The 27648-nt window shown below is 47.6% G+C and overlaps 1 protein-coding gene across 3 annotated transcripts in view; it reads right to left on the bottom strand.

Moving 5' to 3' along the window:
- Positions 1-27648, bottom strand: part of ARSG (arylsulfatase G) — a 133624-nt gene that overhangs the window by 18640 nt on the left and 87336 nt on the right. For all 3 annotated transcript variants that reach the window (XM_049858725.1, XM_049858727.1, XM_049858726.1), the window contains 3 exons: positions 17359-17555; positions 16099-16179; positions 4404-4512 (listed from right to left, as the gene is read on the bottom strand). In XM_049858725.1, coding sequence (XP_049714682.1) covers positions 4404-4512; positions 16099-16179; positions 17359-17555 — 387 coding nt within the window. The remainder of the gene's footprint in view (positions 1-4403; positions 4513-16098; positions 16180-17358; positions 17556-27648) is intronic.

The raw sequence follows: 27648 nt of genomic DNA, 5'->3' as shown, positions 1-27648 counted from the left end.
TTAGCATGAAGTTTAAGCAACCTAATTATAATTAGGGTATAGCCCTAATTCTAATACAGAATCCTAGTGTCTCAGAGCTGGGCAGGAACCTCAGAGGTACGAGTCCACCAGAAGCACAAAGAAAATCTCTCACCAATGACAAAAGCTTCAACACCTCCGGTGACTCACGGCACCCCAGTCCTGTGTTGGCAAGCTCGGACTGTCAAAAAGTCCCTCCTTATGTAATGGTGGGAAGCCAAGCCCCCAAGGTCAGCTCTGGAAGAGGGAGGCACACTCTGGCACACACAGCCCTGTGGCCATCCCAGGGCTGGGCCCCCAGTCTAGGCCATGAACTTGCCCAGCAGTAAAACATGTGCATCTATTATACACTGGAGATGGGACTAGGAGTGGTAGTGGGTGTGAGACCACCCCCCGTCCCTTCCCACCCCTGCCCACTTCCAGACATAGGAAAGAGGAGGGAACCCTGAGGGCGACAGCTGAACCACTAGACTCTAAAAACCACAGGAAAACCAACTCCTTGCAGCCTGGGCTGAAACTTCATCCCCTTATAGCTTCTACTTCCAGAACATTGGCGCCTTGTAGTTTCTACTTCCCGAGCATTCGCTCCTTGTAGTTTCTACTTCCAGGACCTAGTTCTGTGCCTCCAGACAGTACCTGTTGCCGTTCAGTCAATTCCGACTCATAGCGACCCTGTAGGACAGGGTAGAACTGCCCCATAGGGTTTCCAGGGAGCAGCTGGTGGATTCGAACTGCTAACCTTTTGGTTAGCAGCCTAGCTTTTAACCGCTGAGCCACCAGGACTCCCTAGGACAGTATAGAATCCCGGAATCCCTGTGCTACATGACTGATTACCTTTCAGATAACTGAAGACTGCTACAAGGTACCCCTAGGGGATTATCTGTGCTCCTAGCTAATAGCAGCTTTAGCTGTCTTTCAAATGAGACTGTTTCTAGTCCTTTTTACCATTTTGATCACCTTTTACTTGCCCCCAGTTTGTCTCCAAAAGAGTGAACCTCAGCTTTGGGCACAGGTGAGGGCCTCTCAGCTCAGCTGCAGAGCAGATTCTTCACTTTCTTGTGACAACCCCCCACAACAAAGTATTATCTGCCAAAATGTCAACTGAGCTGAAGCTGAGAAATCTTGCATTAGAATTTTAAGTTAAAACCACCAGACCTTTTTCACAAGCTCTACCAAAGCCCTGTCCTCCCCAAGGTAAGCTCCTAAACATCAGGAATTTTTGTCTGATTTCTTCATTCCTTTTTTTTTTTTTAATATCCCAGTCCCTAGTACAATGATTGACCCATAGTTGGCCACAACTATAAATATTTGTTGAATAAATGAATTTCCCCCATTCTGTGATTGTGTCATTGAGCTTTGGGTCAAGACCTTTCTTTAATCTTATTACATCCCCTGGTTGTACACCAAAAAATTAACATTGGTTATCTGTAAAAGGGAGGGGACTAGAGTGGACTCCCTTCACCACCCCTGCTCCCCCCGCCCCACACACAGATTTTTACTTTCTGGTATTTACAGTGAGTATTACATCAACTTGACATCAACTTGACTACTAACTGAAGGCCATAATTCATTGGGGCCACTGGAATATAGGTTTAAGAGACTCTGGCCCCGGCTCTGAGTGGCTTAAGGGAATAATCTCTGATCTTAAGGAAGATCTATATTCCTCTTAGGAATAAAGTGCTAGAATAAATAAGAAGTCCAAGCTGAAGTGCCTGGCTGGGCTCCCAAGAACTTGAAGTATGAGCATCAGTTTCTCGCATAAGCATCAAGATGACATTCTTCTTAGAGCTAGGCTTTGTGGGAATTTGGGGGGAAAGGCACTAGGCACACAGCAACCTGCCTAGGCAGTAAGAAAGCTCCAGCCAAGTTTGCTTTGCATGGATTCATGTAGGGAAATAGGTGAATTCTATTAAGAAACTTTCCTGCTACAATCAGGACTAATTTAATACCAAAAATTATCTGAAGACCGGCTAATGTGGTGTGTTAGCCTTGTGCTGGTAAAACTCCCCCAGTGGGGCCTGGGGCCTCAAGGAAATGTACCACCTTGTACCAAGACTTGCTTCTTTTGGTCACCAGGAAAAAAAAAAAAAAAAAACCCATTGCTGTCGAGCCAATTCCGACTCATAGCAACCCTATAGGACGGAGTATAGCTGCCCCAAGGATTTCCAAGGAGCGCCTGGTGGATTCAAACTGCTGACCTTTTGGTTAGCAGCCACAGCTCTTAACCACTATGCCACCAGGGTTTCCAAGACTATCCCTTAAGTGAGTTGCCACCTTTAAGGCCCTAAGTCATCAACAAGATGCCATTTTATCATGGTGCAGTGATGAACGTAGGTGCAAATGCAGATCTCAAATGAGAAGTGCATGCTCAGTTTTTGGTGACGTAACTTGAGAGACTGTTGAGTTATCTGGGCATGTGCAACCCAGCCCATGAACTTGGCCCCTCTCAATAAGCACCCTGACTACACCAAGCCAGTCCTATAAAAAGCAGCCCGCCTGGCCCTCTTCCCAGCCAGCCTGACATCACAGACTCCAGCCTGTGTTCTTGTTGTCACACCTGCTGGCACCCACTGACAGCATACTGCCCCCTCCTGAGTGCAAAGGGCTGTCCTGGAGTTCCTGGGGGCCCCACAGGCTGCCAGAGACAATTCCTACCACCCTCTACTTTGGCCCACCAGACCCGTTTACCCTTTCCTTCCCTGGGCTTCAGTCTCTCCCTTCGTCTCCACTGGGTCTGAGGATACTGGCAGGTGCCAATCAAGTTTGATTTTTTCGACTAGACTGTGTTCTTTATATCAGAGCCCATTCAGCTAATGGGCAAGAAACTTTGGAACTAGGAAATCAGTCTTTAACCAGACCAGAAACTCTGGGCATGTGACCAAGCACCAACTTCTGTGGAGAGCCCACCTTGTTAATGAATACAGGGCAGAACCATGGTGAGGAAGTCCCTGTCTGAATTAGCAGAGAGTCTGCATTATAAGCCCTGATTACACAACCCCAATGACAATGCTTTCACATGGCACACCACAGCCAAGTTCTTTGCCAAGAAGCTGGCCTCTCGTGTCTACTTAATGGGGAGATAAGAGTGATGGTGAGATATTATCACATTTACAGTTGCCCTTTTAATCAAAAGAGCCCTGATGGCACAGTGGTTAAGTGCTTAGCTGCTAACTGAAAGGTCAGTGGTTCAAACCCACCAGTCACTCTGCAGGAGGAAGATGTGGCAGTCTGCTTCTAAAAAGATTACAGCCTTGGAAACCCTATGGGTTTCTACTCTGTCCTATAGGGTCACTATGAGTTGGAACTGACTTGATGGCAGTGGGTTTTGGTTTGTTCTAATAAAAGAAGCACCCCGTGACTCACTCATTGTAGGAGCTTCATTGCCAGAGGCAGGAAGAGTGTCCTCACCTAGGGATTCATTCATCGGCTACCGGCCCAATGGGGCCACCTCCCTTCCAGGGCAAGTGGGCATCCTTTCTTGGGACCATCTGACTGCCAGTGAGTGACAGGCTGGCTCCACACGGTCATCCTTAGGATACCTATACTGCTCCGAAGGACAGAATAATTAGGGCTCGAATAATACATTCCCTCCTCTGTGCTTGGCCCAGGCCACGAGATGAGCCCCTGCTGTCCTCTTTTGCTTCTTTCTCTTCAGCAGGGAGTCCCTGGGTGGCAGAAATGATTGTTCGGCTGCTAACTGGAAGGTTGGTGGTTCGAGACCATTCAGAGACACTTCAGAAGAAAGGCCTGGTGATCTACTTCCAAAATATCAGCCTTTGAAAACCCTATGCTACCAATAAAAAAAAAAAAAATGAAAACACTATGAAGCACGGTTCTACTCTGCCACACATGGGGCTACTCTGAGTGGGGATCAACTCGACAGCAACTCGTTTGGCATTGGGTTTTTCTCTTCAGCAGACACTGCCATGACTCGGTGCTAAAGGAAGTGAAATGCACCCCAAGCCCCTCTGCGCTCAGACGTTATCCCTAGAGGATAGCCTGATAGGAGGCCCAAGGCACTAGTTAATTAGGACATGTGATTACCTTATAGACAAATCCTTACGGACCTTATTGACAAATCCACGCTGCCATAATCCGAGTGCTAGTAGTAGCAGGCACACCTGGCTTCTTTTTGACTTGGATTCTCTTCCTTCTCGTTTCCTCCCTTAGAGCATTTTCTTCCCAGAAAGACCCATCTGGGCCAGGAATTCCTAGGGCTTCCCAAATTTCTCTTTCCTTCCTGCTGGCCGTCCACCTCCAGCCAGCCATCTGCCTCCACCCAAATGCACATGGTGGCTGAGCTTCCTGATGTCTCTAGCCACCCGAGCAGCCATAGTTTTTCTTGCTCTGAACCCCAAAGTCTCAAGGTCATTTGGAACTTGTACCTTAACAAAGCAGTGCTGGTGACATTGACAGGGATTCTGCCAGGCCAGTAAGCCAGAGCTGGGACCCGGTGTCCTCCTTCCCATGTAGTCTGCTTGGCTGGGCTTCCCCCTGTAAGAGGAGGGGAGGAAGGTGGTTCACAGATGATAATAACTCGAGACATCTTTTCAGCTACGCGATAGTCTCTGGGAGGACAGACCCTCTCTGAGAGTTTCCAATAATCCCAGTAAAGGAGTGACTTCTCTTAGTAAACAGTGATTTCTACCCAACTAGCAAATATTTTTCAATAAATGAGTTTATTTTACTGGGCTGAACATATGTAAACAGTTCCCCCCGTCACTCTCTGTGGAATCACACCATTTTATTTTCTCCACGGCACTTTCACCACTTGAAATGATCTCGTTTGTTGATTTACTTGCTTCTTGTGTGTTTTTACACCCTGAGAGCAGGCACTACATCAGCCTCGTTCACTCTGAGCAGTGCCGAGATACAGCAGATGCTTAACAAATATTGGTTGGATAAATGAATTTGTCTCAGGATCATAATGTTGAGGATGAAAAAGCGCACTTATATGAAAAAAGAGAGACTTGGAAGCTCCCCCCGTCCCCCAGCTATTCATTCTGCCCCATGGCCCACAACTGGTCTGGCATTGATTTTATTGTTTTATTTTGCTTTTCCTTGAATTAACGTGTTGTTACGATGTTGTGGGGACAGTGTTAGTAACAGCTCTTGACTCTTAGGGAGGTGGGAAGAGCCGAGGAGGTGCAATCTATGAATTTCCACTTTGGTAATTAAGGGAATTATTTTTGTAACCACTTAGTCAAAAGGGACCACCAGTGTAATGATGACCAGCAGGCTGGAAGGGATGAGGTCATGCTTTACGGAAACATCCTGCAGACACGTTGCACTGAATTCACCGTGACCACCCCCACCCCCCCACACACCCCACCCTCATGCTGGTTGAGCCAGAGGCCAAGGATTCCACAAAGTTAGCGTGTAAAAAGCCCTTCCAAGGCAAACGCTGTCTGTGCCTCACACATCCCGTGGTCATGCAATGTCCCCATGTTTGGCTGGCGGGAAGAATAAAAGCAATGATGATGACGGGGGTGAAAACAAAAGCTCTGAACTCACACTGCCACAAGCGGCACCTTTGATGTTCCTGGCCCAGCACACCACACGGGAAATGCTCAGCATTCCTGGGACCTCCTCCTGACCAGCTTTGGGGACCTCCAAGTGTTAAAGTACAAACAAAACACAAAACTCACGTCCTATGGACTGTTTAGGAGCCCTGGTGGTGCAGTGGTTAAGAGCTCCGTGGCTAATTAAAAGGTCGGCGGTTCGAACCCACCAGCCGCACCAAGGAGGAAAGATGTGGCAATCTGCTTCCATAGTGATTTACAGCCTTGGAAACCCTATGGGGCAGTTCTACCCTGTCCCATAGGGTCACTATGAGTCAGAATCGACTTGAGATGGGTTTGGTTTGGGTTTTACGGACTGTTTAAAGTATGGGGCTGGCAAAACCAACTGGAGTTTGTGCAGGCTAAGGGAAGTGCTTCGATCTAGACTGGCATTTCTCAAATACATTATTCCCATTTTGAGCCACCTTCATAAGTGCATATAGAGTCTACTCCTAATTATTCAGGCATATGGAACAGGGGATCCGGAATTGCAGCAAGCATAAAATGCACTTCCACGTGGCTTTGGAATGCGTGACTTCTGCTTCAGCTTAAGGCCAAAGAGTAGAGAGGAAGTATCCACCATAATGGTGCTGGAGCTCGCTCTGCAGATCGTTCCGCCCCCGCGAGGGGCATTGCGTGGATGCTTGTGGTATGGGTAGATGGAAATATGGAGCCTGTTTATTTGCATCTCCATGGTGGACAAATCCAAACAGACTTGCTTGACCTTTAAGGACAGATGTTAAGGAAGGGTAAAGGCTTCAGTTCAAAGAAAACAGCCATTAGCTCTGAAGGTCAATCAGAAGGCGGGAGCTGTGTGGGCAAAGAGCACCAGAGAACACACACAGGAGTTGGTCTCTGCCCCCCAAGAGGTTTCTAGAAGGGTAAAACAAAAAACCAAAATCATTGCCATCAAGTCAATTCCAACTCATGGTGACCCTGTGTGTGCAGAGGAGAACTGCACTCCATAGGGCTTTCAAGGCTGTGTGAACTTTCAGAAGCAGATCACTAGGCCTTTCTTTCAACGTCCTTCTGGGTGGGTTCCAACTGCCAACGTTTCAGATAGTAGTCAAGCCCTTAACTGTTTTCACCACCCAGGGACTCCTCCAGAAGGGTAAACTGCCCCCTAATTAATACATTTTCCTTCTCCAAATCCCAGTTTCTCACTGGCACTGCTAAGGTTAGGCAAAACTTAAAAAGCTCCCACTAGCTCGGAATCGACTCGACGGCACTGGGTATGGGTAGCATTATTTATGGGTCCCCAGGGTTATCAGCTGCCTGTGCTTGTGGTGTACCTACCCCAGCAAAGGCTGAATCCCAGGAGAGCTGCCCCTGGTCCCCTAATTATCATCAGTGATCTTGCCCCTACTAAAGGAAACTCAGTTCAAGTTCACCATCATAATAACGGTAACAATGGTATCTAAGCACCAAGTTGCTGGGGGCTGTGGTCCTTCCATGTGGGAGACCCAGGTTCAATTCTTGGCCAGTACCACCACCCATCTGTCAGTGGAGGCTCGCGTGTTGCTACGATGCTAAACAGTCCCAGTGGAGCTGCCAGGCTAAGACAAACCAGGAAGAAAGGCCTAGCGATCTACTTCCAGAAAATCAGCTAATGAAAACCCTTTGGATCACATGGTCCGATCCCAATTGTACATAGGGTCACTATGAATTGGGGCTGACTAGACGGCAGCTAACAACATAACAAAGCACCAATTTAAGTGCTTCTAAACATAATGAGTTCTTCCCACATAATCTCATTGAATCCTTAGGACAACCTTGTGAGCTAGGCACTATTATCTCCATTTGATGAGAAAAGTTCAGAGAAGTTAAGTAATTTGCCCAAGGTCACACAGCTAGCAAACGGTAGCTATCTGAATCCAGGTCTAACTACACAGCCAGCACGCTGCCTATTGCATTACTCTGTCACTTAAAGGTGAACGCAATGAAACAGTTAAACCTTTTAGGATGGCAGGTCCCATCCCTGAATGCATGTTACAATCGCTACGGGAGCTTTTAAAAAATACCCAGGTCAAAGCTCCTTCCCCAGAGGTTGTGATTTTATTACCCTGGATTGAGACCTGGACATCAATAACTTTTAAAGCTCTCCTGTCTGACACCGTGGAGAGCCACCATTCCAGGGGAAAGAGGGTAAGAGACAAGATGGAGGCATAGACCCGCTGCGTTTAAAATGAAATATAGCTTTGTTGTTGTCGTTGGGTGCCATCAAGTCAATTCCAACTCATGGTGACCCTATGTGACAGAGCAGAACTGCCCCATAGGGTTTTCTTGGCTTATGTGGTTTTAAATCGCAGGTTTTATACTGCCCACACCTTTATGCCATAGGATCATAAATGTGACCCTGTAAGTTACAATCAGCAAGAACAATAGATAAGTCCTAAAATTAAACTTCTATGCACTCTCAGTTTCAAAAGCTATTTGTTAGTTTAGCTAAACCTTGATCAATGGCATTGGATGTTAAAAGTGTTGGTTGTGCTTGGCTCTCTGTTAAGAAATGCCCATCTTAGGGCCAGGAGAATGCATTTCTGTGCACTTGTGGTCAGTTGTGACTCTAATTAAGGCAGAACCTCTTACTTAAAGCAGTAAATATTTAGCTTCAGCAACCAAAATATAAACAGAACCATGATTCATGAGTTTGCTTACTTATTCTTCCCTGGCCACGGAAGTGAAGTGGCACTCTGTGATGCGTGGAGACAGGGCAGGCCGAGGGAGAAAAGGACCCGGCTGCCGTGCTTCCCTGAGTCAGAAAGGCCAAGTGGCTAACGTGGAGGGCCATCAACTTCTCAGTGTGGTAGACTCACCAGGAAAATTTATCCAAAGTTTGGACTCCTGGGTTCCACCCCAGAAATTCTAATAAGTCTGGGGTGGGGCTCTGGTTCTGGGTGATTCTGAAGCCAATGGTTAGAGGACCAGACTTTGAGAAATATTAGCAAGGTAAGCAGAAAGACACCTTTGGAGCCAGGTAGATTTGAGTTCTAATCCCAGTGCTGCCTTGAGCAGAATCCTTAACTTCCTTTAGTCTCAATCCCATCAGCTATAAAGGAAAACACAATCCGACTTATCTCCTGGGGAAAAGTTACTCAGGACAATGCATATAAAGTTCAGAGCGAGGTGCTTTGGCACTGGGCCTGCGTCGGAAGCGCCCAACAAATGCAATCCAAAAGCAACCCAAACTACAAACAGGTAGAAAATAGCAGAAGTAGCAACCTGGCAGCTCACACAGGGAACCCGGCCCTCTGACACTTTGGGCTGGCGTGCACCATATACACATATGTTGTTGTTGTTAGGTGCCGTTGAGTCGGTTCCGACTCATAGCAACCCTATGCACAACAGAATGAAACACTGCCCAGTCCTGTGCCATCCTCACAATTGTTGCTATGTTTGAGCCCATTGTTGCATCAACTGTGTCAATCTATCTTGTTGATGGTCTTCCTTCCTCTTTTTTGATGACTGTCTACTTTACCAAGCGTGATGTCCTTCTCCAGGGACTGATTCCTCCAAACAAAAAATCTATATATATATATATATTTTAAATAATTTTGAATGTCATTAAACAGGGCCCTCTCTCCAATTTACTGAATCTCTAACACTCCCCATGACTTAACAAAAACAAACATTTGTTCGTTTCCGTTACCTGCCTTGGCCCACAAAGCCATATGAATCTGTGACTCAGGTAGGAGAACTTGCCTGTTTTGAAAAGCACACGTTCCATCACCTTTGTTGCTAGATATGAACAGGTGCCCTTGCCAAGGGTGCCAGGAGCACTCACTTCTCTAGGGACACAGGGCAGCTGGGCCTCTGCTCGGACCCAGGACCGGCTGACCTGGGGTGGCCCTGAGTGTGGTAAGGGGGACATTCTGACCAAGCCTGACGGCCAAAGGCCAGGAAGGAGACACAACTCGACTTCCACGGGTCGCCTACCAGGTAGCCCTGCCCCCAGCCAGGGCCCACAGCCAGCGTCCCCAGTCCCTGGTCCCCCTCATCCCTGTATCCCTCAGCTAGCTGCACCTCTGCCCTTCCCCCGCGGCACCTCCATCCCAAGCTGGAAGAAGGCCCAGGATGCAGAGCTGCTTCCTGGTGGGAAAGGTTATGCAACAACCTGATAGCATCAAATTACAAACAACCAAGGTCTCCTAGAAGCCACGGATGCCAAATTCAACAGAATGTTTCCTCATCACCAAGGGGGAGGAAGGAACAGTTCTGCTCTTCAAATAAAGCCAGAAAAGATTTTCCAGACCTAGGAGCCGTCAGTCAGGGGGAAAACAGGGTGTCCTTCTCTCCTGGGTGGGAACTAGGTCTGGGGTGGGGAAGGGAACACTGGCAGCTCTAAACCAGGCCTCCTCGCCTGCTGTGGGCTCCAGTCCTCCGTGGGCAGGCTCCTCGTGCCCTTTTGGCTGGAGAAGGCAGGACTGCTCTGCCCCCTACTGCCCCCAAACCGCTCAGTGTCACCTTATCCCTGCAGGGGTGGGCCAAGCCAAGTGGGGCATCCTCACTCGGGCACAGGGTGAAAAGCTGACTCCAGGAGACGCTGCCTCATCCCATCAGCTGAGCTGAGCGGCTTGGCCAGGAAAGGAAAGGGAAGACAGGAGGGGGGCCTGGGGCCTCAGCATGGGGGGAGGCAGCACGTGGCCTGACTTAGCAGGTTGGCTGCAGGGAGAAAGAAGCAGGGCTCCGGTACTGTTTGTCCTTCTTCGTTGCGAAAACATTGACTGTCTTCTGTCTTTAGTGGGCTCTCAAGACTGGCCCCCTTACAGCAGAATGCGTGGACACCCCACTGAAGGGGAACCTGGGTGAGGAGGTGCCGGGGGTCCAGAAAGACCCCAGCCGCCTTGACCTGAGCTCCCTTGCCACACCCCAGCCTCACGGCTGGCCCCTGCCCAGCTGCACTCAGGCTTTCCGAGTCCCGCAGCAGTGTTCCAGGCAGAGAGGAAGGAGGAAGCCATGAAACAGTTGACAGGAAACCTGTCTGGAGAATGAGCAAGGAGAAGTGTTCACCCTGAGGCAACTGGCTTTCAGGCGAAGTTCGCTTTCAGGCAAAGTTCGCTTTCAGGCGAAGTTCGCCTTCAGGCTCTCCTGGGGAAAAAAAGAGAGAGGCAGCCAGCTCCTCCCCGCCCTGAATTCAAACGCTGTGCCCCACGGGTACCACATCAAGTCACAACGTTGGGGTAATAACCTGCCCCACAATGTGTGCAGCTTTAAAATGACCGCATTCCTGGTTCAGTGCAAAATGTCCAATGACAGAAGCCCAGAACACTTTTAAATTAAATTATTCTTGTGTTATTTTGAGGGGGCAGTGGTGGTTCAGAGGTAGAATTCTTGTCTTCCACGTGGGAGACCCAGGTTTGATCTCTGGTGGCCAATACACCTTATGTCCAGCCACACGTATCTGTCAGTGGAAGCTTGCATGCTGCTGTGATGCTGGACAGGTTTCGGTGAAGCTTCCAGACTAAGACAGACTAGGAAGAAAGGCCTGGCAATCTACTTCTGAAAATCAGCCAATGAAAACCCTATGGATCATGACAGTGCATGGCCCCATAAGTCAGGGGCCACCTGGACGGCAGCTAACAACAATGACGACATACATTATTTTAAGTTGCCTGTATATGCTGGCAAAACAATAACAACAACAAAAAGTTGCCATCGAGATGATTCTTTTTCAAGGCATTTTCTGATCCCCTTTCAATTCTTCCCTTCTTGGGACTTGCTGCTTTTTTTTCCTCTAGGGTGAAGATTGACTCTAATGAGCCTAGTAGAGATCAAGCACAAGACTACATCCTAGATGATCATCACACAGTGCAGGGCTGGGGGGAGGTGTCGCCCCGCCTTACAGAGGAGGAAGCTGAGCTCAGAGAAGACACAGGATCAGCGCTGGCTCCCAAGCCCAGTAATCAAGCCCCGTCTGCACCTCCAAAGCCATTCACTCTTTCTACCTTGCCCTCTGCCTCCCACAGACAGAGAAGGGTCCAGTGGCTGGAGACATTTTCCTTGACAATTCTGAGGTCCAAAGAAGCAAGACAGGATTTTCCAGATAGCTGGGTAGTCAGTCAGGTATAACAACGTGTGAATAATAGCAGTCAAGTGGTCAGGGAAGGAGCCAGCAGCAGTCAGATGGGGAGGCCCCCCTACTCACTGGCCTAGGCTAGGGCCCTTCCTCAGTCTGTTTCCTCATCTAGCCACCAGAGTGGTTGGGCTGAAGATCCCTAAGGTGTCTGCCAACTCTGGCATTCCTTGAACCCAGGGGTATTCCTGGAGGTTTTGTCACCAACTTCTCCCATTTATAACTTTTGGCTCAGTGGAAATAACCTGGTACCTGCCCCTCTCTTCACTCCCATTCCCCATGCTGGAGGGATCTTTTAAAATTGAATACAGTGCTGGGGGAGGGGAAGTGGGGGTGACTGCCTAATGGGTCCAGGGCTTTCTGCTGGGGCGATGAAAACGTTTTCAAACTAGAGAGAGGTGGTGGCTGCACAGCACAGTGGGTGTACTAAATGCCACTGAGCCATACGCTAAAATGGTGAATTTTATGCTCTGTGAACCCTGGTGGCATAGTGGTTAAGTACTACGGCTGCTAACTAAAGGGTTGGCAGTTCGAATCTGCCAGGCGCTCCTTAGAAACTCTATGGGCAGTTCTACTCTGTCCTATACGGACGCTATGAGTCGGAATCGACTCGACAGCACAGGGTTTGGGTTTTTTTTGGTTTTGACCTTCACCTTAATTAAAAAAAAAAAAAAAAGTGGGGTGTCACTCTCTTAAAATCCTTCCATGATTCCACATTTCTTTAGAATGAAGGCCAAAATCATTAGCCTGAAAGAAAAGACCTTCAAACTTGGGGCCCTGCCTTCCCCTCAACCTCATCTCTCCCTACTCTACCTGTCCTCCCCACCCCAACAATCTCCAGACACGCTGAGACACCGGCAGCTCCCCAGGGCATGGCCAGCTCTCTGCACTTCTCCACATTGCCCAGGCTGCTGCCCTTGCCCAGAGCCCCCTCCCCAAAATCCCTGCTGTCTCCTCCTCATTCTTCAAGACATGAGCCACCTTCTTGAAGCCTCCTTGTTCCCCTCCTGTCTGGGTGAGGTGTTTGCATGCTCCCCTCTGCCATAGCGTTCTTACCTGTATTATAATCACCTGTTCAAGTGTTTGCTTCCAGCACTGTCTAATAAAACATTCCGCAGTGATGGAAATTTACACCGTGCCGGATTTGGTAGCTACGCCCTTGAAGTGCAGCTAGTGAGACAAAGAAATGGACTATTTCATTTAAATTTAAGTAATTTTAATTTTTATACTTACATGTGGCTAGTGGCTACCATATTAGACACTGTGGCTCTAGACAGAAGGTTCTCCAATTTTAACCTGTGTCTGAATCACCCGAAAGACTTGTTAAAATAGTTTGCTGAGACCCATCCCCAGAGTGTCTGATTCAGTAATTCTGGCAGGGAGGGAAGAGGTAGGGGGAAGAGGCCCTGGAGTTTGCATTTCTAACAGGTTCCCAGGTGGTGCTAGTCCCAGGGCAAAATAAGAATCACTGCTTTACACTTGAAAGCTCTAGACCCAGACTCAGATGGCCTAAACTTGGATGCTCTAGATGGGTGGTTCTCAAAATGTGGTCTCAGAACCACCTGCATCATCATCACCTGGGGGCTTGTTAGAGATGCAAATTCCCCATCTCCACCCCAGACCTACAGGCTTGGAGATGCATTTCTACAGGACCCCCAGGGGCTGCCTACCCAGGACAATCTGAGAAACACTGCTGTAGGCTGTAATTCCTTGAGGTCAGGGGCTCTGAGGGTCTTTGTATCCCCACCACTGAGCATAGTTCCAGACACATAGTAGGTGCACAGACAAAAGCTTGTAGGAGGGAGGAGGGACAGGAGAGGTGCAGAAGGGCTGCCCAGCTAGGAAATGGATTTCTTATGCGAAAAAGTTCTCCCTTCAAAGAATGGGGCCCCTGCCCAAGTCCTTAAACCTGACTCACTATTTCATAACTGCCTGTGGGAGGAACAGACAAGCTAAGGTGGGTCCTCCAGACAGGAGGTCAGCATGTCAACTTGGGGAACAGAGTGTTCCTCAGGAAAGAGCCAGCTTACTTGCTGGTGCTTCTCCTCCACATCCCTGTTCCCCATGGCTTCTGGACTCCTGCCTCTGAGGGTCTGATCTGTAGGCTCTTCCAGACTCTCTAATTGAGCATCAGTGATGATAGCCTGGCAGTGTACCAGGTCCAGAAACAAGGAATTATAATCAGCTAATGCAAAAAAGATCCCTGGCGACACAAACTACTACAACCAAGCACTCGACTACTAGCCAAAAGGTTGGCTGTTCAAACCCACTCAGAGGCATCTCGGAAGACAAGCCTGGCAATCTGCTTCTGAAAGGTCACAGCCATTAAAAACCCTACGGAGCACAGGTCTCTGCACACATGGGGTCACCATGTGTCAGAACTGATTCTAGGCCAACTAACAACAACGATGCAAAAACGCCACTCCAGAGGACACACTGTATTTCTCTAGGCTACCGTTGCTTGCAGGCATCAGACACATCACCACCTCTAAGCCTCGCTAGCATCTTCTCTTGATCCAACTCTCCCCAGGAATCAGAACATAAATCAGTGTTCTTGAACGAGAGAGGACCAAAGAAATCTATTTAGAGAGAAAGAAACCAACACCCCAAGAATGAAGTCTCTGGCCCAGGGTCACTGAGCAGGTGTGGCCAGGTGGTACCTCGTTCATCTGTCTCTCAGTTCAAATCTCCATACACAAGACATGGAGATTCTGTAGCTGCTCACTTGTAAAGTTCTCAGGGGAGCTGACACAGGGGACTCCAGCTTAAAGGTGAAAAACAAAACTGAAAGATTAGCACTTCCTTCTCGCCACCAGCCACAACGTGCAAGAATGTTCTAGTTTCTAGGTAGCTGCAAATATCCTGCCAGGCTCATATGAAAGGGGGCTTGTGTCTTCTGACCTGCAGACAGCTGGGGGCCATAGCTCAGAGAGGCTGGACAACAGGGAAAGCCCAGCCCCAGACTTAAAAATCTGCCAGACGTTCCTCAAAAGGGGTCATCAGGAGCCAAACCCACCTCTGAAGCCCTTGTGTACAAGAGCCTTCTAACACTTTTATTTTAATTTTTTATAAAACAAATAATACCAATTTGTTATGGGGGAAAAAAGTGGGAAAATCACCTCAATACTGGTCCCACCCATACCCAGAGGTAATTGCTACTAATCTTTTGTTGCTTTTGTTGCCTCTTTGAAGTCTTTTTTCTTCTGAGAATAAGTATGCTTAATTTTTACAGAATAAATCATACCTTTCTTACTGTTTTATAAGCTGCTTTATTCACTGATAGGAATCTGCCGAGGGCCATAAACATGCCTCATTTGAATGCTCCTTAGAATGGACGTATCATGATTTCTTTAAGCAGTCCTCTCTTGCTGGACGCTGGGGTCGTGTCCAACTATTGAAAAATCAAAGCCTGGCGCCTGAACATCTTTTTACAGCCATCTTTGTGCCCTTGGCTCGTTATTTCCTTAAGACAAATACTTAGAAGAGGAATCTCTGCATCAATCCTTTGGTCCAGGCTGCCAATTTGCACCCCCTCCATGGCTGCTCTCAAGGAGCCCTGGTGGTGCAACAGCTAAGCACTCAGCTGCTAACTAAAAGGTCGGCAGTTCAAACCCACCCAGTGGTTCTGCAGGATAAAGACCTGGTGATCTGCTCCTGTGAAGATTACAGCCTAGAAAAGCCTCGGGGGCAGTTCCACTCTGTCACAGGGGGTTGCTATGAGTCAAAGCCGATGCAACAGCACCTACCAACAACACGGCTGCTATCTCTGAATCGAGGCCTTGTGGGGAAGACTTCCCAGAGCAGGTAAGAGCCTAGCTGGAGGCTGGAGGATAGTTAGGTCGAGACAGAGGCACCTGCAAGAGCACCAGCTTTGACTTCGGGAGAAAGCCTGGCTCCATCCTCAAAAACTGTGTGACTCAGGCCTGTTACTGAACCTCTCTGACACTCTCTTTTCCCCTCTGTAAATGGAGCTATTAACGCCTACCTTTTTTTTTTGCTATTTTGAGAATCAGAGAAATATATGTAAAACACGGTGCCCAGGTGAGCACTAAATATTTCTTAAATACACGGAATGAATTAATGGTTGGATGGTTGAAGGGATGACTTTTTAAAAAGAAGAGAAGCAAGGATAGCAGGATGAATGGAAAGGCAAAGCATACTTGTTGGAAGGTTGGTGGACTGGCTTGTCGGGAGAGGGCTGGTTCCCTTAGGGGAATCCTGGCAGAAAAGGGAGAAAAGGATGGTCCAGGCTGAACAGAAACTTTCTCTCTGTCTCAACTTGTTTCTTCTTCTCTGGGAGCAAGTGGCAGGTGAGCAACTTTGTCCCTGTTTCATAGTGATGCACCGGAGCCCCAGGTATAGCTTGGCCCTCCCAGAGGCAGAATCCCACACCCCAGCCTGGGCTCAGCACCCACAATGGGACCTAACCCCAACTGAGCCCCTTACCTTGTCGAGTTTGCCACAATCCAGTGTAGGGACCCATGCTTCCTGCCAGCTCACACTTCTGAGCCCATGGGCCATTGTCACCTGGAAATGAACAAACAAGCAAACAAACAAACAAAAAAACACATAATAATCAAGAAGCTGGTTTGCCAACTCTGCTTCTGTGGCCTCATATTCTTGAGTACAATAGGGGCTGGCTAGACAGACTGGTAATAATAAATATGACCACTGCCCTTGAAAAACTACCCTTTATCTGAGCCGGCCTCTGCTTGGCTTTCCCTGCCCCAGGCTAGCCCCGTCTGCAGTCTCTTGCCTTTGCTACCTTTGCCTTTTTATACAGTATTATACAGATGGTACCATCACCACCACTATTTACTGATCACCTATTATGCACCCAGAGCTTCACAAACATCATCTCATAATCCCCCAACAACGCTAAGAAGGAGGTTTTATTATTAGCTCAGTTTTGCAGACACAAGACATAGGCTAAGTAACTTCGAGCCACGCTCTCTACCTTAGAGAGATTAAGTAACTTCCCCGATAGTAGATAAGGACTCAAACCCACATTTCTACCTGACCTGAAAACAGTGTTTTTAATTACTGCTCTTGATCCAGACAAGGGCCTGAGCCGCACCTGCATGTGTGAGCCCTTTGAAAACCAGCTGCTGCCTAGTCAGCTCTGACTCAGGGGGCCCCCGTGTGTGTCAGAGTAGAACTGAGCTCATTACCGTTTTCAATGACTGGCTTTTTGGAAGTAGTTTGCCAGGACCTTCTTCTGAGGCACTTCTGGGTGGACTCGAACCCCCAGTCTTCCAATTAGCAGTCGAGCATGTAAACTTTTGAGCCCTTTGAAGGGGTCACTAGTTTGACTCCACTAAGGCCACCCACCCAGAAGATGTGACCTGGTGGCTGGAGAGGGTGGCAAAGAGGGAGTCTGAGAGCTGCCAGAGGACTATACAACCTCTAATGTCAAAGTCACTCATTAGCAGCAAAAGCAAAACCTAGATAGCCCTAATCAATACCTAAGGGGCCAGCAGAGAGTCTGCTCTCTGTGCAAGCTTTCCTAGGGGCTCAGCCTTGGAGGCTCCAAGAGCCAGATGCTTAGCATTCAAGCCAAAACATATTAGCAGGGCCCTAAGTTCAAAGCAAGTCCCCTGCCCCGTTAAAGGGGCTGCACCGACTAGACACACCTCTTGGCGGGGAGGGGTGGGGAGTGCCGGGTGGGTTATCCGTTAGACCACAGTTAGGCTTGGACTGCTTTACCTGTAAACCAGAGGAATGTGTTCCCTTTTGCCGTGCGGTCAACTTTGTCCTTGATCTGGCCCACCAGGCTGTCCATCTCCCGGAGACCCGCAGCGTACAGCCTTCGGCCTGGTGGGCCAGCTGATGGCCGGGTCACAGATAAGGGCACATGCATGTGGGCCAGGCCCACATAGAGCAGAAAGGGTCTCCCACTGGCGCTGGAATGGGAGGGCCAAGAGGTAACTCAACACAAGGCTTACCGGTTTGCCCAGTGCCTCAGGGGAAACCCCCAATAGCTTCCCCATCAACAGACACCCTGCGCGCTCCGAAAATACACATTCACCCACAGTGTCCGAAAAATGAGGGAATAATCTGGGTAGCCAATTACAAATGATAATAAATGTAATAATAATTACTGTCCCTTAACATTTACTGAAGGAAGCCTGGTAGCACAACGGTTAAGTGCTCGGCCGCTAACCGAAAGATCGGTGGTTCACACCCACCCAGCTGATTCACAGGAGAAAAGACCTAGTGATCCACTCCTGTAAAGATTACGGCCTAGGGAACCCTATGTAGCAGCTCTACTCTGTCCTATGTGTCTCTTTGGGTTCGAATTGACTTGACAGCACACAACAATACATTTACTGAGAGCTTATTAAATGGGGGTCAGGTTGTTGAAGTTCATTCTCATAATAACCTCCTGTTCCCATTTTCAGATGAAGAATCAGAGGCTTAGAGGGATTAAAGAATTCACCAAGCTTACGAAATTAGTAAGTACCAAGGCCTAAACTCAAACTCAGGTCTGGGCAAGAGCAAAGCCCTGCCTTTAACTGCGGCACTCTGAAGTCTAAGGCAAACATATTTTTACATTTTATCTGCTATTTGGCAGCATGCAGACCAGAACATCCATTCCCAGCCTCATCCTTTTCGAAGAGATGAGCACATGGTTCAAGTTGACCTCTGGGAATTCCAAGGAGGAACATGACCTCCAGAGAACATGCAGATCAAGTCTCTGTTAGAGGCCCAGGCGCCAGGCCGCTTCTTTCTAATCCTAAAAATTCAGAAAAGGCCCAGAAAGAAGGGCGTGAAGGGAGCAGCAGCCTCCAAAGCTAAAGCCACTTGGCCTCTGTTACCACTCCGAAAACTTCCTGTCTGCCCCCAACCCCATTTGAAGCTAAGGAACAGGACCAAGGGCAACTGCAGAACCACATCACCTTTCTCCTTCTACAGCAGCAGGGATCCCTGTGGAGCCCGCTCGGCCACAGGCCACACCCATAGGGAGGGGTTCTTCAGAGAACACAGAGTAAGGGTGGTGGGAGATCTCGGTCAAGTTGCACATAGAGTGGGGATAAAAGCACAGGCCTTTTTATACCATTTAACCCAGAGATGGAGTCCCTGTTACAAACTGTTAATGGCCTCAGCTGCTAACCGAAAGGCTGGAGGTTTGAGCACACCCAGAGGCACCTTGGAAGAAAGGCCTGGCAATCTAGTTCTGAAAAATCAGCCATTGAAAACCCTATGGAGCACAATCCTACTCTGACACACCTGGGTCAACATGAGTCCAACTCGAGGATAATTGGTTTGGTTTTTTTTTTGGGGTAACCCAGAGATCCGACTTTCAAACTGGCCCAAGGGTCCTTCTGCACTTACCCCAACTTACACTGCCCCACACGAAGTCTTCTGAGTCCACCCAGCCTCAGCTCTGCATTGAAACTGTGTCCTTGGGAGCACCCGGTCTCTGGACTCTCAGGCTTACCTGACTGGGACTATGCCTGAACTCAGCTCTCTAACTGGAATAAAACTCAGGTCACAAGTTCCAAGACAGGGGCCTCTGCCTTCCCCATTTTAATCAGCAGCTTCTCTGCACATTTTGTAGAGTTGTGCTGTCCATTGCAATCGCACTAGCCACATATGGCTATTACTTAAATTAACCAAAGTAAAAGAAAGTGAAATTAAAAAACTCAGTGTCTCAGTTGCCCTAGTCACATTTCAAATGCTCAGAGACCACATTGGCTAGTGGCTACCATACTGGATAGCACAGATCTACAGGGTGACTATCAGTCGGAATCGACTCAACAGCAATGGGTTCGATTGTTTTTTGGGTTGGAACACTTCCATCACTGCAGAAGGCTCTACTGGACATCACTGCCCTAGGGCATCTGCCAACCCTCCCCAGGCTGATCGTGCGCAGTTGTGTAGGTTGTGTCCTGCAGCAAGATCCCCTGCTGAGGGAAAGAGTGGGGGCTTAATTCCAGCCCACACTATACTGGCTAAACTGGGCACCCTGGTACAGGTCGGTGCCCACCCAGAAGGGACAATTTTTTCTAATTTGCAGATGGATACCATATTTCAAGGAACCCTAGTGGAGCAATGGTTAAGCACTTGGCTGCTAACCGAAAAGCTGGTGGTTTGAACCCTCCCAGTGGCTCTGAGGGAGAAAGACCTGGCAATCTGCTCCAGTAAAGATTATCCTCCCAAATAAATAAGCTCATCGCCATCAAGTTGATTCCAACCCATAGCGACCCCATAGGACAGAGTAGGGCTGCGCCATACAGCTTCCAAGGCTGTTATCTTTACAGAAGCAGACTGCCATATCTTTCTCCCTCAGAACAGCTCGTTGGTTCAAACCGCCAACCTTTCAGTTAGCAGCTGAGCATTTAACCACTGCACCACCAGGGCTCCTTCCCATAAAGATTACAGCCTAAAAAACCCTATGGGGCAGTTCTACTCTATCACATGGGGTCGAAATGAGTCAAAAATCGACCCAACAGCACCCAATACCACCACCATATTGCAGTGGTATGTTGGAGCTGGCTCAAATTTCAGGAGTTTTAGAAGCCAGTTTTAAGCGTGGCCATCGTTAAAAATTAAATTAACTATATTAAAAGCACAGATAATAAATACTTTTCACTTCCTGATTGTTTTACTACATCTTACTATTTTTTTTTGGTTGGGTTTACTATTACCTGTGCTGTCGAGGTTATTTATGTCTGTTGTGTCTGTCTAGTGGAAGTACTACTTGTGCTTCATCCCTTCCCAACTGGGCATTCGGTGGTGTCCCGTTGTTGTTGTGAGTTGCCATTGAATTGATTCTGACTTATGCGACCCCATGTTATAGAGTAGAGCTGTACTCCATAGGGTGTTCTTGGCTATAATCTTAACAGAAGCAGATCACCAGGCCTATCTTCCACTGTACCAATGGATGGGTTTGAACTGCCAGCCTTAGTAGCTTGAAATCAGTTGCAGTGAGAGCATTTACACCACATACATTGGCAAACACTATAAATTAGATTTTCCCCCTGAAGAATCGGCTGTTGGACTTACCACTAGGTATGGGTTAGGGATGGTCCCATCGCCCATCCTTTGTCCCATCCCCCATCTCCAGTCCTCCAAACTCCCACACATACACATGGTTTCTCAAGATCACATTCACACACTGGGCCGGAGGTTGGAAGGGAGATGAGGAGAGATGGCAGAGTAGGCAGGTTGACGTGTTTGGGCTCTGGAGACCTGCATCCAAACCCCAGGGCTTTAGGCTTTTGTGTTGAACTTCATGGCTGGATGACTCTGGACAACTAACCTCCAATATCTGTAAAGTGGGGAATCATACTTCCCCCTATAGGGATTGCAACTGATGACACAAAACAATTTGTGTATAAAGTTTCGAATGAGAAGCTAATTTGCTCTGTAAAACTTCACCTAAAGCAGAATAAAACTAAAACAATAAAAAAAAGATGCAAAGAACTACTTTAAACAAAACAAAAACAAACTCGTTGCCCTCGAGTCGATTCTGACTCACAGTGGCCCTATAGTTACCAAGAAAAAGAAATCAAATGATGTATTGCATTGGGCAAACCTGCTGCAAAAGACCTCTTTAAAGTGTTTAAAAGCAAAGGTGTCACCTTGAGAAGTAAGGTGCACCTGACCCCAGCCATGGTGTTTTCAGTCACCTCATATGCATGTGGAAGCTGGACGATGAGTAAGGAAGACCCAAGAAGAATTGAATTATGATGTTGGTGAAGAATATTGAATACATCATGGAGTGCCAAAAGAATGAACAAATCCATCTTGGAAGAACAGCCAGAATGCTTCTTAGAATCAAGGATGACAATACTTCGTCTCACATACTTTGGGCATATTATCAAAAGGGACCAGTCCCTGGAGAAGGACATCATGTTTGTTAAAGCAGAGAGTCAGCAAAAAAAAAAGGAAGACCCTCAACAAGATGGACTGACACAGTGGCTGCAACACTGGGCTCAAGCGCAGCAACAGCTCTGAGGATGATGCAGGACCGGGCAGTGTTTCATTCTGGGTCGCTATCAGTTGGAACCCACTTGACAGCACCTAACAACAACAACATATGTAAAAGAAGGTAATCGAAAAACTTACTTAGGTATAATATGCTGTCTTTTTAAAAGACCTGTGCCCGCGCTGAACTCAGAATGGTAATCATGATTCAATAAAATAAAAATAATTCTAATTTTTTTTTAAATGTGGAAAGGGTATGAGAAAGCAATTTAAAAAAAGAAATAAAAGTGCTGGATAAATACTGGGAAATTTAGGGTCTAACTGCTATTCAATAAATAAATAATATAGCAAAGACAAACATCAAAAAAAAAAAAATCATACCTGCCCCACAGGGTTGTTGTACCCATAGTAAATATTTAAGAAACTGTAGCCCTTTATTATAACTGTGGCTCATACATGCTAGCAGTAGTATGACACCTCGGGGGAGGGTGCCTCCTTCCCCAAATTCTGATAGCAAGCTAGAATTCACAAAGATGGCAGAGCCCCCAGACACAACCCCTGGAGACATCTGACCCCCAGACCACCCCTTCATTATGCCCTCATGCTCAATGGGAAAAGGCGGGGGGGGAGGCCCTTGTGCATTAAAAATTAAAAAGCAGATTCCAAGACCCGTAACCCAAACCCATTGCTGCTGAGTCAATTTTGACTCATAGCAGCCCTATAGGACAGAGTAGCACTGCCCCGTAGGGTTTCCAAGGCTGTCATCATTATGGAAGCAGACTGCCACATCTTTCTCCCATGGAGTGGCTGGCGGGTTTGAAACACCTACCTCTCAGTTTAACTACTGGGTCACAAGGGCTCCTATATTAGAAGCCAGTATGATTCAATTTTTGTTTTAAAAACATGTTTATTCATCTGCACAGAATAAGGCTAGGACATACTCAGACATGCTAAAGCGGTTATCTCTGGGGTGGGATTTAAGGTAATTTTTTTTTCTGTTCGTTCATCTCTGTTTTGAGAGATTTCTAAAGCAGAACACATGCTATTTGCGAAGCACAACAAGAGAAGTGGTGAGTAGAAAAGAACAAAACAAGGAAGATTCTGGAGGGAACATTCCAGGAAAGGAGTACAGGCAGGGCTCAGAGAGGCACTAAAGATTACGATCAGAGACAGCCAAGCCCGGGAAAATCAGCAGGTCAGCAATGAAACCTCAAGAGGCACCTGCTTCTCTTGAAGGGTCCCCAGCCGGTGCTGGATTGGAGACAGCCAGGCCTGCAGGTGGAAACAGGCCACCCTCGTGCAGAGAGGCCTGGCACCTGCCCACCCAGCTCCTCCAGGTCCCTGACTCTCACTCTGTTGGTGTCTCCCCTTGGGTTGAATGAATGGTGGGCCTCTCTGGAATGGCCCATAATGATAGCCACTGACCCCCACATGGCACTGACTCCCTTCAGGCCTTGGCATTACAGACAACCTTCTCAAACCCAGACTTGACTGTCAGCTCCCTTCTGGGGCTCACGGCAGCTTGCAGGGTCACCCCAAACTCCTGAGCCTAGCATTCCAGGGCCTTCCTGGGTCCTTTCAGCTTTACATTCCTTCCCCCTCAAAGCCTCCTAATGGCAGCTTCCCTAACCCCCTCACCTTCTCGGCCCTTCTCTGCCGAGCCCAGGCAGTGGTTTTCCTGCAGTATTCGTCCTGGTATCTTTCCTAAAATCACTTCATCAATTCCTAAGACCCAGCTCAAAAGCGTACAGTGACATTGAGCTTCGGTTAAGGGTGATGGGAAAATTTGGAAACGGAGACTCACGATGGTTCAACAACTTTGCAAATGTAATTATGACACTGAACTGTACATGTAAAAAAATGTTGAAATGGCATATATTTTTGTTATATATATATATTTGTTGTTGTTGTTATTAGGTGCCAGTGAGTTGATTTTGACTCATAGAGACCCCAAGCGACAGAGTAGAGCCCCCCATAGGGTTTTCTAGGCTGTAAGCTTTACAAGAACAGATCACCAGGTCATTTTCCCGCAGAGCTACTGGGTGGTTCCAACCGCCAACCTTTTGGTTAGCAGCCAAGTGCTTAACTGTTGTACCACCAGGGCTCCTACATACATATTTACCACAATTTAAAATAAAATTTAAAAAAAGTCAACTCTGAGGCTCCGCAGCTGCCCCCAGGTCATGGACTGCTTCCTCCTTCCTGTTCCCACCACTCTCTGGCCCTTCTATTTTGTTCCTCTGACCCCGCATTGATCACACAGCACAGCCTGCATTAAAGCCAGGTTCTGCCTATCTGCTCCTTGCCTAGCCTGAGAGTTACTCAAAGGCAAGGGCAAGTCTAAATCATGTTTGCACCCCTTTCACAATGTCCAAACACCTTCGGGGCTGCACAATGTAACTCACTCATTTCTTCATTCGAGGAACACTTATTAAGCTCTGGAAACCCTGGTGGCATAGTGGTTAAGCACTACGGCTACTAACCAAATGGTAGGCAGTTCGAATCTGCCAGGTGCTCCTTGGAAATTCCATGGAGCAGTTCTAATCTGCCCTATAGGGTCGCTATGAGTCGGCATCAACTCGACGGCAGCGGGGTTTTATTAATCTTTAAATATGTCCCAAGCACCAGAGATAGAGTGAACTCGATAAATCTGACCTCCACCCTCTTCCACCTTATCCTCTAATTGGGACAGGAGAGAGAAAAATGCAACTAAAAAAGCAATCAGAGGAAAACACTCTGGCGGTTCCTCAAAAAGGTAAACACAGAATTACCATATGATCCTTCAATTCCGCTTCTAGGTATATAAAAAAAAAAAAAATTTTTTTTATACCCTCCAAAAATTAAAAGCAGGAGTGCAAACGGATACTTGTATACCCATGTTCAATTGCAGCACTATTCACGATAGCCCAAAGTGGAAACAGCCTAAATGTCCCTCAACAGATGAATGGATAAACAGAATGTGCTGAATATATACAGTGGTAAAGAAAAAGGAAGTCCTGATGCGTGCCACAACAGGGATGAACCTTGAAAATATTATGTTGAGTGAAATAAGTCAGTCACAAAGGAACAACTATTGTATGACAGCACTTACATGAAACATCCAGAATAGGCAAGAGTACAGAGATCCAAGTTTATTAGTGGTTACCTGGGCGGGTGGGGGCACGAAGGAAGACACAATGCTTAGGGGACACTAAACTTCTGTTAATGGTGACAGAAAAATTCAAGAATGATTAATGGTCATGGCTGAACAACACGAGGGACATATCTAACGTCACCGAACCGTACACATGAAGATCATTGAAATGGTGAATATTTTGTTACCTACGTATTTACCACAATAAAAAAAAAAAAGGAACCAGAGAATTATCTACAAATTGAGTAGGCGTGACGGGGGAAAGTACAGGATGTTGTGGAGGGTACAATAGGAAAACCAAACCAGGCTTGGGGTGGGAGGGGCAAGGAGGGGTCCCTGAGAAAGCGAGACCTGAAGGATCAGGGCTCACTAGGTTGGGACTGTGCCCAGTGGCCATTCAACAGGGAGAGAAGAGCACAGGGGAAGACACTGAAGGAGGAAGGCGTTAGGTCTGTAGCTATTCATAGTTCAGTTGTTGTTGTTAGTCGCTGTCCAGTCAGCTGTGACTCACGGTGACCTTATGTATACTGGAACAAAAGGTTGCCCCATCCTTCGTCATCTTCATGATTGTGGATACGTTTGAGCCTATTCATTTACTTACTGTTTCACCCTGAGCATCCAAGCAGGAGGAAGAAGGGATAAGGAGGTGAGAATCGGGTTGGAGCTGCCTGAGGGTAGGTGCAGGTTGATGTTACCTGGGAGCTGGGTGAGAGGAAAGATGAGGAGGTGACAGCCACATAGTGGAAGCACTTAGACAAGCCAGGAGGGACAGCAGTGGGGGTGTGGGGATCAAGTAAAAGAGGGAAGCGAGATGGTACTGGAGATCCTACCTCATGAAAGCTGGGGCTTGTTTTTCCTGTGCGCCTATAGGGCCTAATTCTGAATGAAAAATGCCCTGAAACATTGGCCACAACCAGTCAACACAGCAACCCCATGTATGTCAGAGTAGAACTGCACCCCATACGGTTTTCAACGGCCGATTGTTCGGAAGTGGATCACCAGCCCTTTCTTCTGAGATGTCTCTGGGTGAACTCAAACCCCCAGCCTTTTGGTTAGCAGTCAAGTGCACTAACTGTTTGCACTACCCATACATCCCAGACTTCCCAGCGGCTCTGATGTCAAATATCCTAAGCCCTGGTGTGTAGTGGTTAAGTGCTACGGCTGCTAACCAAAAGGTTGGCAGTTCGAATCCACCAGGCACTCCTTGGAAACTCTGTGGGGCAGTTCTACTCTGTCCTATAGGGTTGCTATGAGTCGGAATCAACTCTTTGGCAATGGGTTTGGGTTTTTGGTTTTTAAGCCACCATTCATCCTCTTGCCCAAGACGCTGACAGTGTTGGATTTTACCTGAACCCTGTCATCCTAGGAAACAGTAATGCTTAAAGAAATCCCTACCCTTTGTGTTCAAGAAAACAGCTGACTGCAAAAAACCTCCCTTCCCGTATAACTTAGATAAGGTTCACCGAGGTCCCTTGTTTATCTATGACAAGGTCAGACACAGACCCCTCCAAATTCCCAATCCTTGCCTAGTAAATGAGTAACCAAATTGTTTGCCCCCACGGATCAGTCAGAAACAGTGTTTGTTAACCAAACTTCTGTTAAGCTTTTCTCCTTCCTCCCAGTCCCTGAACTTTGGCCCCCCCTCAGCCTGAGCCAATATCCCACCCCTCTGGAAGGACCCCTCGTAGAGAATGGGTTGACCTCAGCAGAAACTGTTCTGATTTACTCCCCCATCACGTCACCCTTTCACCCCACCTCTCCACACCTGGGCATTTTCTAGCCTCACTTACTCTCAGGCTCGATTAAAGAAAAATCCCTTTTCCCGTACCCTGATACCTTGCACATCTCTCTGTTATGACAGATCCCTCGCCCTATTGGAATAGTCTGTTTCCCCTTTCCTTTCTGAATAATCTTCTCCTTATCAAAGACTGGACTGGGTTTTTATCTGACAACGCTCTTCCTTCTCAGCCCCTGTGTCCCCTATTCAGGTTCAACGTGCTGTCCCAGACTCCCTAAGGAGCAGAGGATTGGCTACTCCGTGACCAGGAGCCCAGGCTCTCTGCGCTTCCTTTTCTGCCTATTCTAGCTTCGCCTTCTGCTTAAAAGACCCAATTCAAGTATGAGCCTTCAGCACTGATGGTGGGTAAACACCCAAATACAAAGTCCAAGAAATCTTAGGGTGGGGCGCCTTCCATGCCCAAACCCAGAATAGAGTCCAAGAAGGAACAAGGTTAAGTTCCTGAGCGGTGCAAATGGTTAGTGCACTCAGCAGCTAACCAAAAGATGGGAGGTTCAAGATCACCCAAAGGCACCTCAGAGGAAAGGTTGGGAGATCTACTTCTGAAAAATCGGCCATTGAAAACCCTAAGGAGCACAGTTCTACTGGCTGTGAGTCGGGGCTGACTTGCTGGCAACTGGTTTTACTGGTAGTCGTTGTGGACGTGAATTCTCACTGAGGATATTGCCGTGAGTAGGAATTGACCCGAAGGCAACTGGTTGCTGGTTTACACATACTTATATTTTATATCAATAAGTATAGGTCTACATATATCAATGCACATAAGTTTAAGAGCAGGAAGCCACACTCTAGGGATACCTGGTACTTTTGACAAACAGATCGAGGTGGGGGGAGGGGTCAGAGGTGGGGGCGGTGCTCCTGGAGGAGAAAGAACCACAGAGCCGGAGGCCCTTTTGGCTGACACTCAGAGAACCTTGGAAGAATGGGCATGCCGAATCCTATAGAAATCAGCAGGTCTGAGGATTACCTCCCGTAAAGTTAAAAACCAACAGGACTCACGTAGCTTTCAGCTTAGTAACTAATCCATAGACCTGCAAACTCTTCACCTTTTTCACATGATAAGGAGATTGTTAGCTGGTTTGTCTGTCTTTTAACTGATTAATTAACTGGCAGATGACCACCTCAGAGTGGA

Source organism: Elephas maximus, chromosome 19, assembly GCF_024166365.1.
Source record: "Elephas maximus indicus isolate mEleMax1 chromosome 19, mEleMax1 primary haplotype, whole genome shotgun sequence".
Classification (NCBI taxonomy): Eukaryota; Metazoa; Chordata; class Mammalia; order Proboscidea; family Elephantidae; genus Elephas; species Elephas maximus.
Note: the sequence above shows the minus strand (reverse complement) of the source record. Positions and strands in the feature narration are given on the sequence as shown.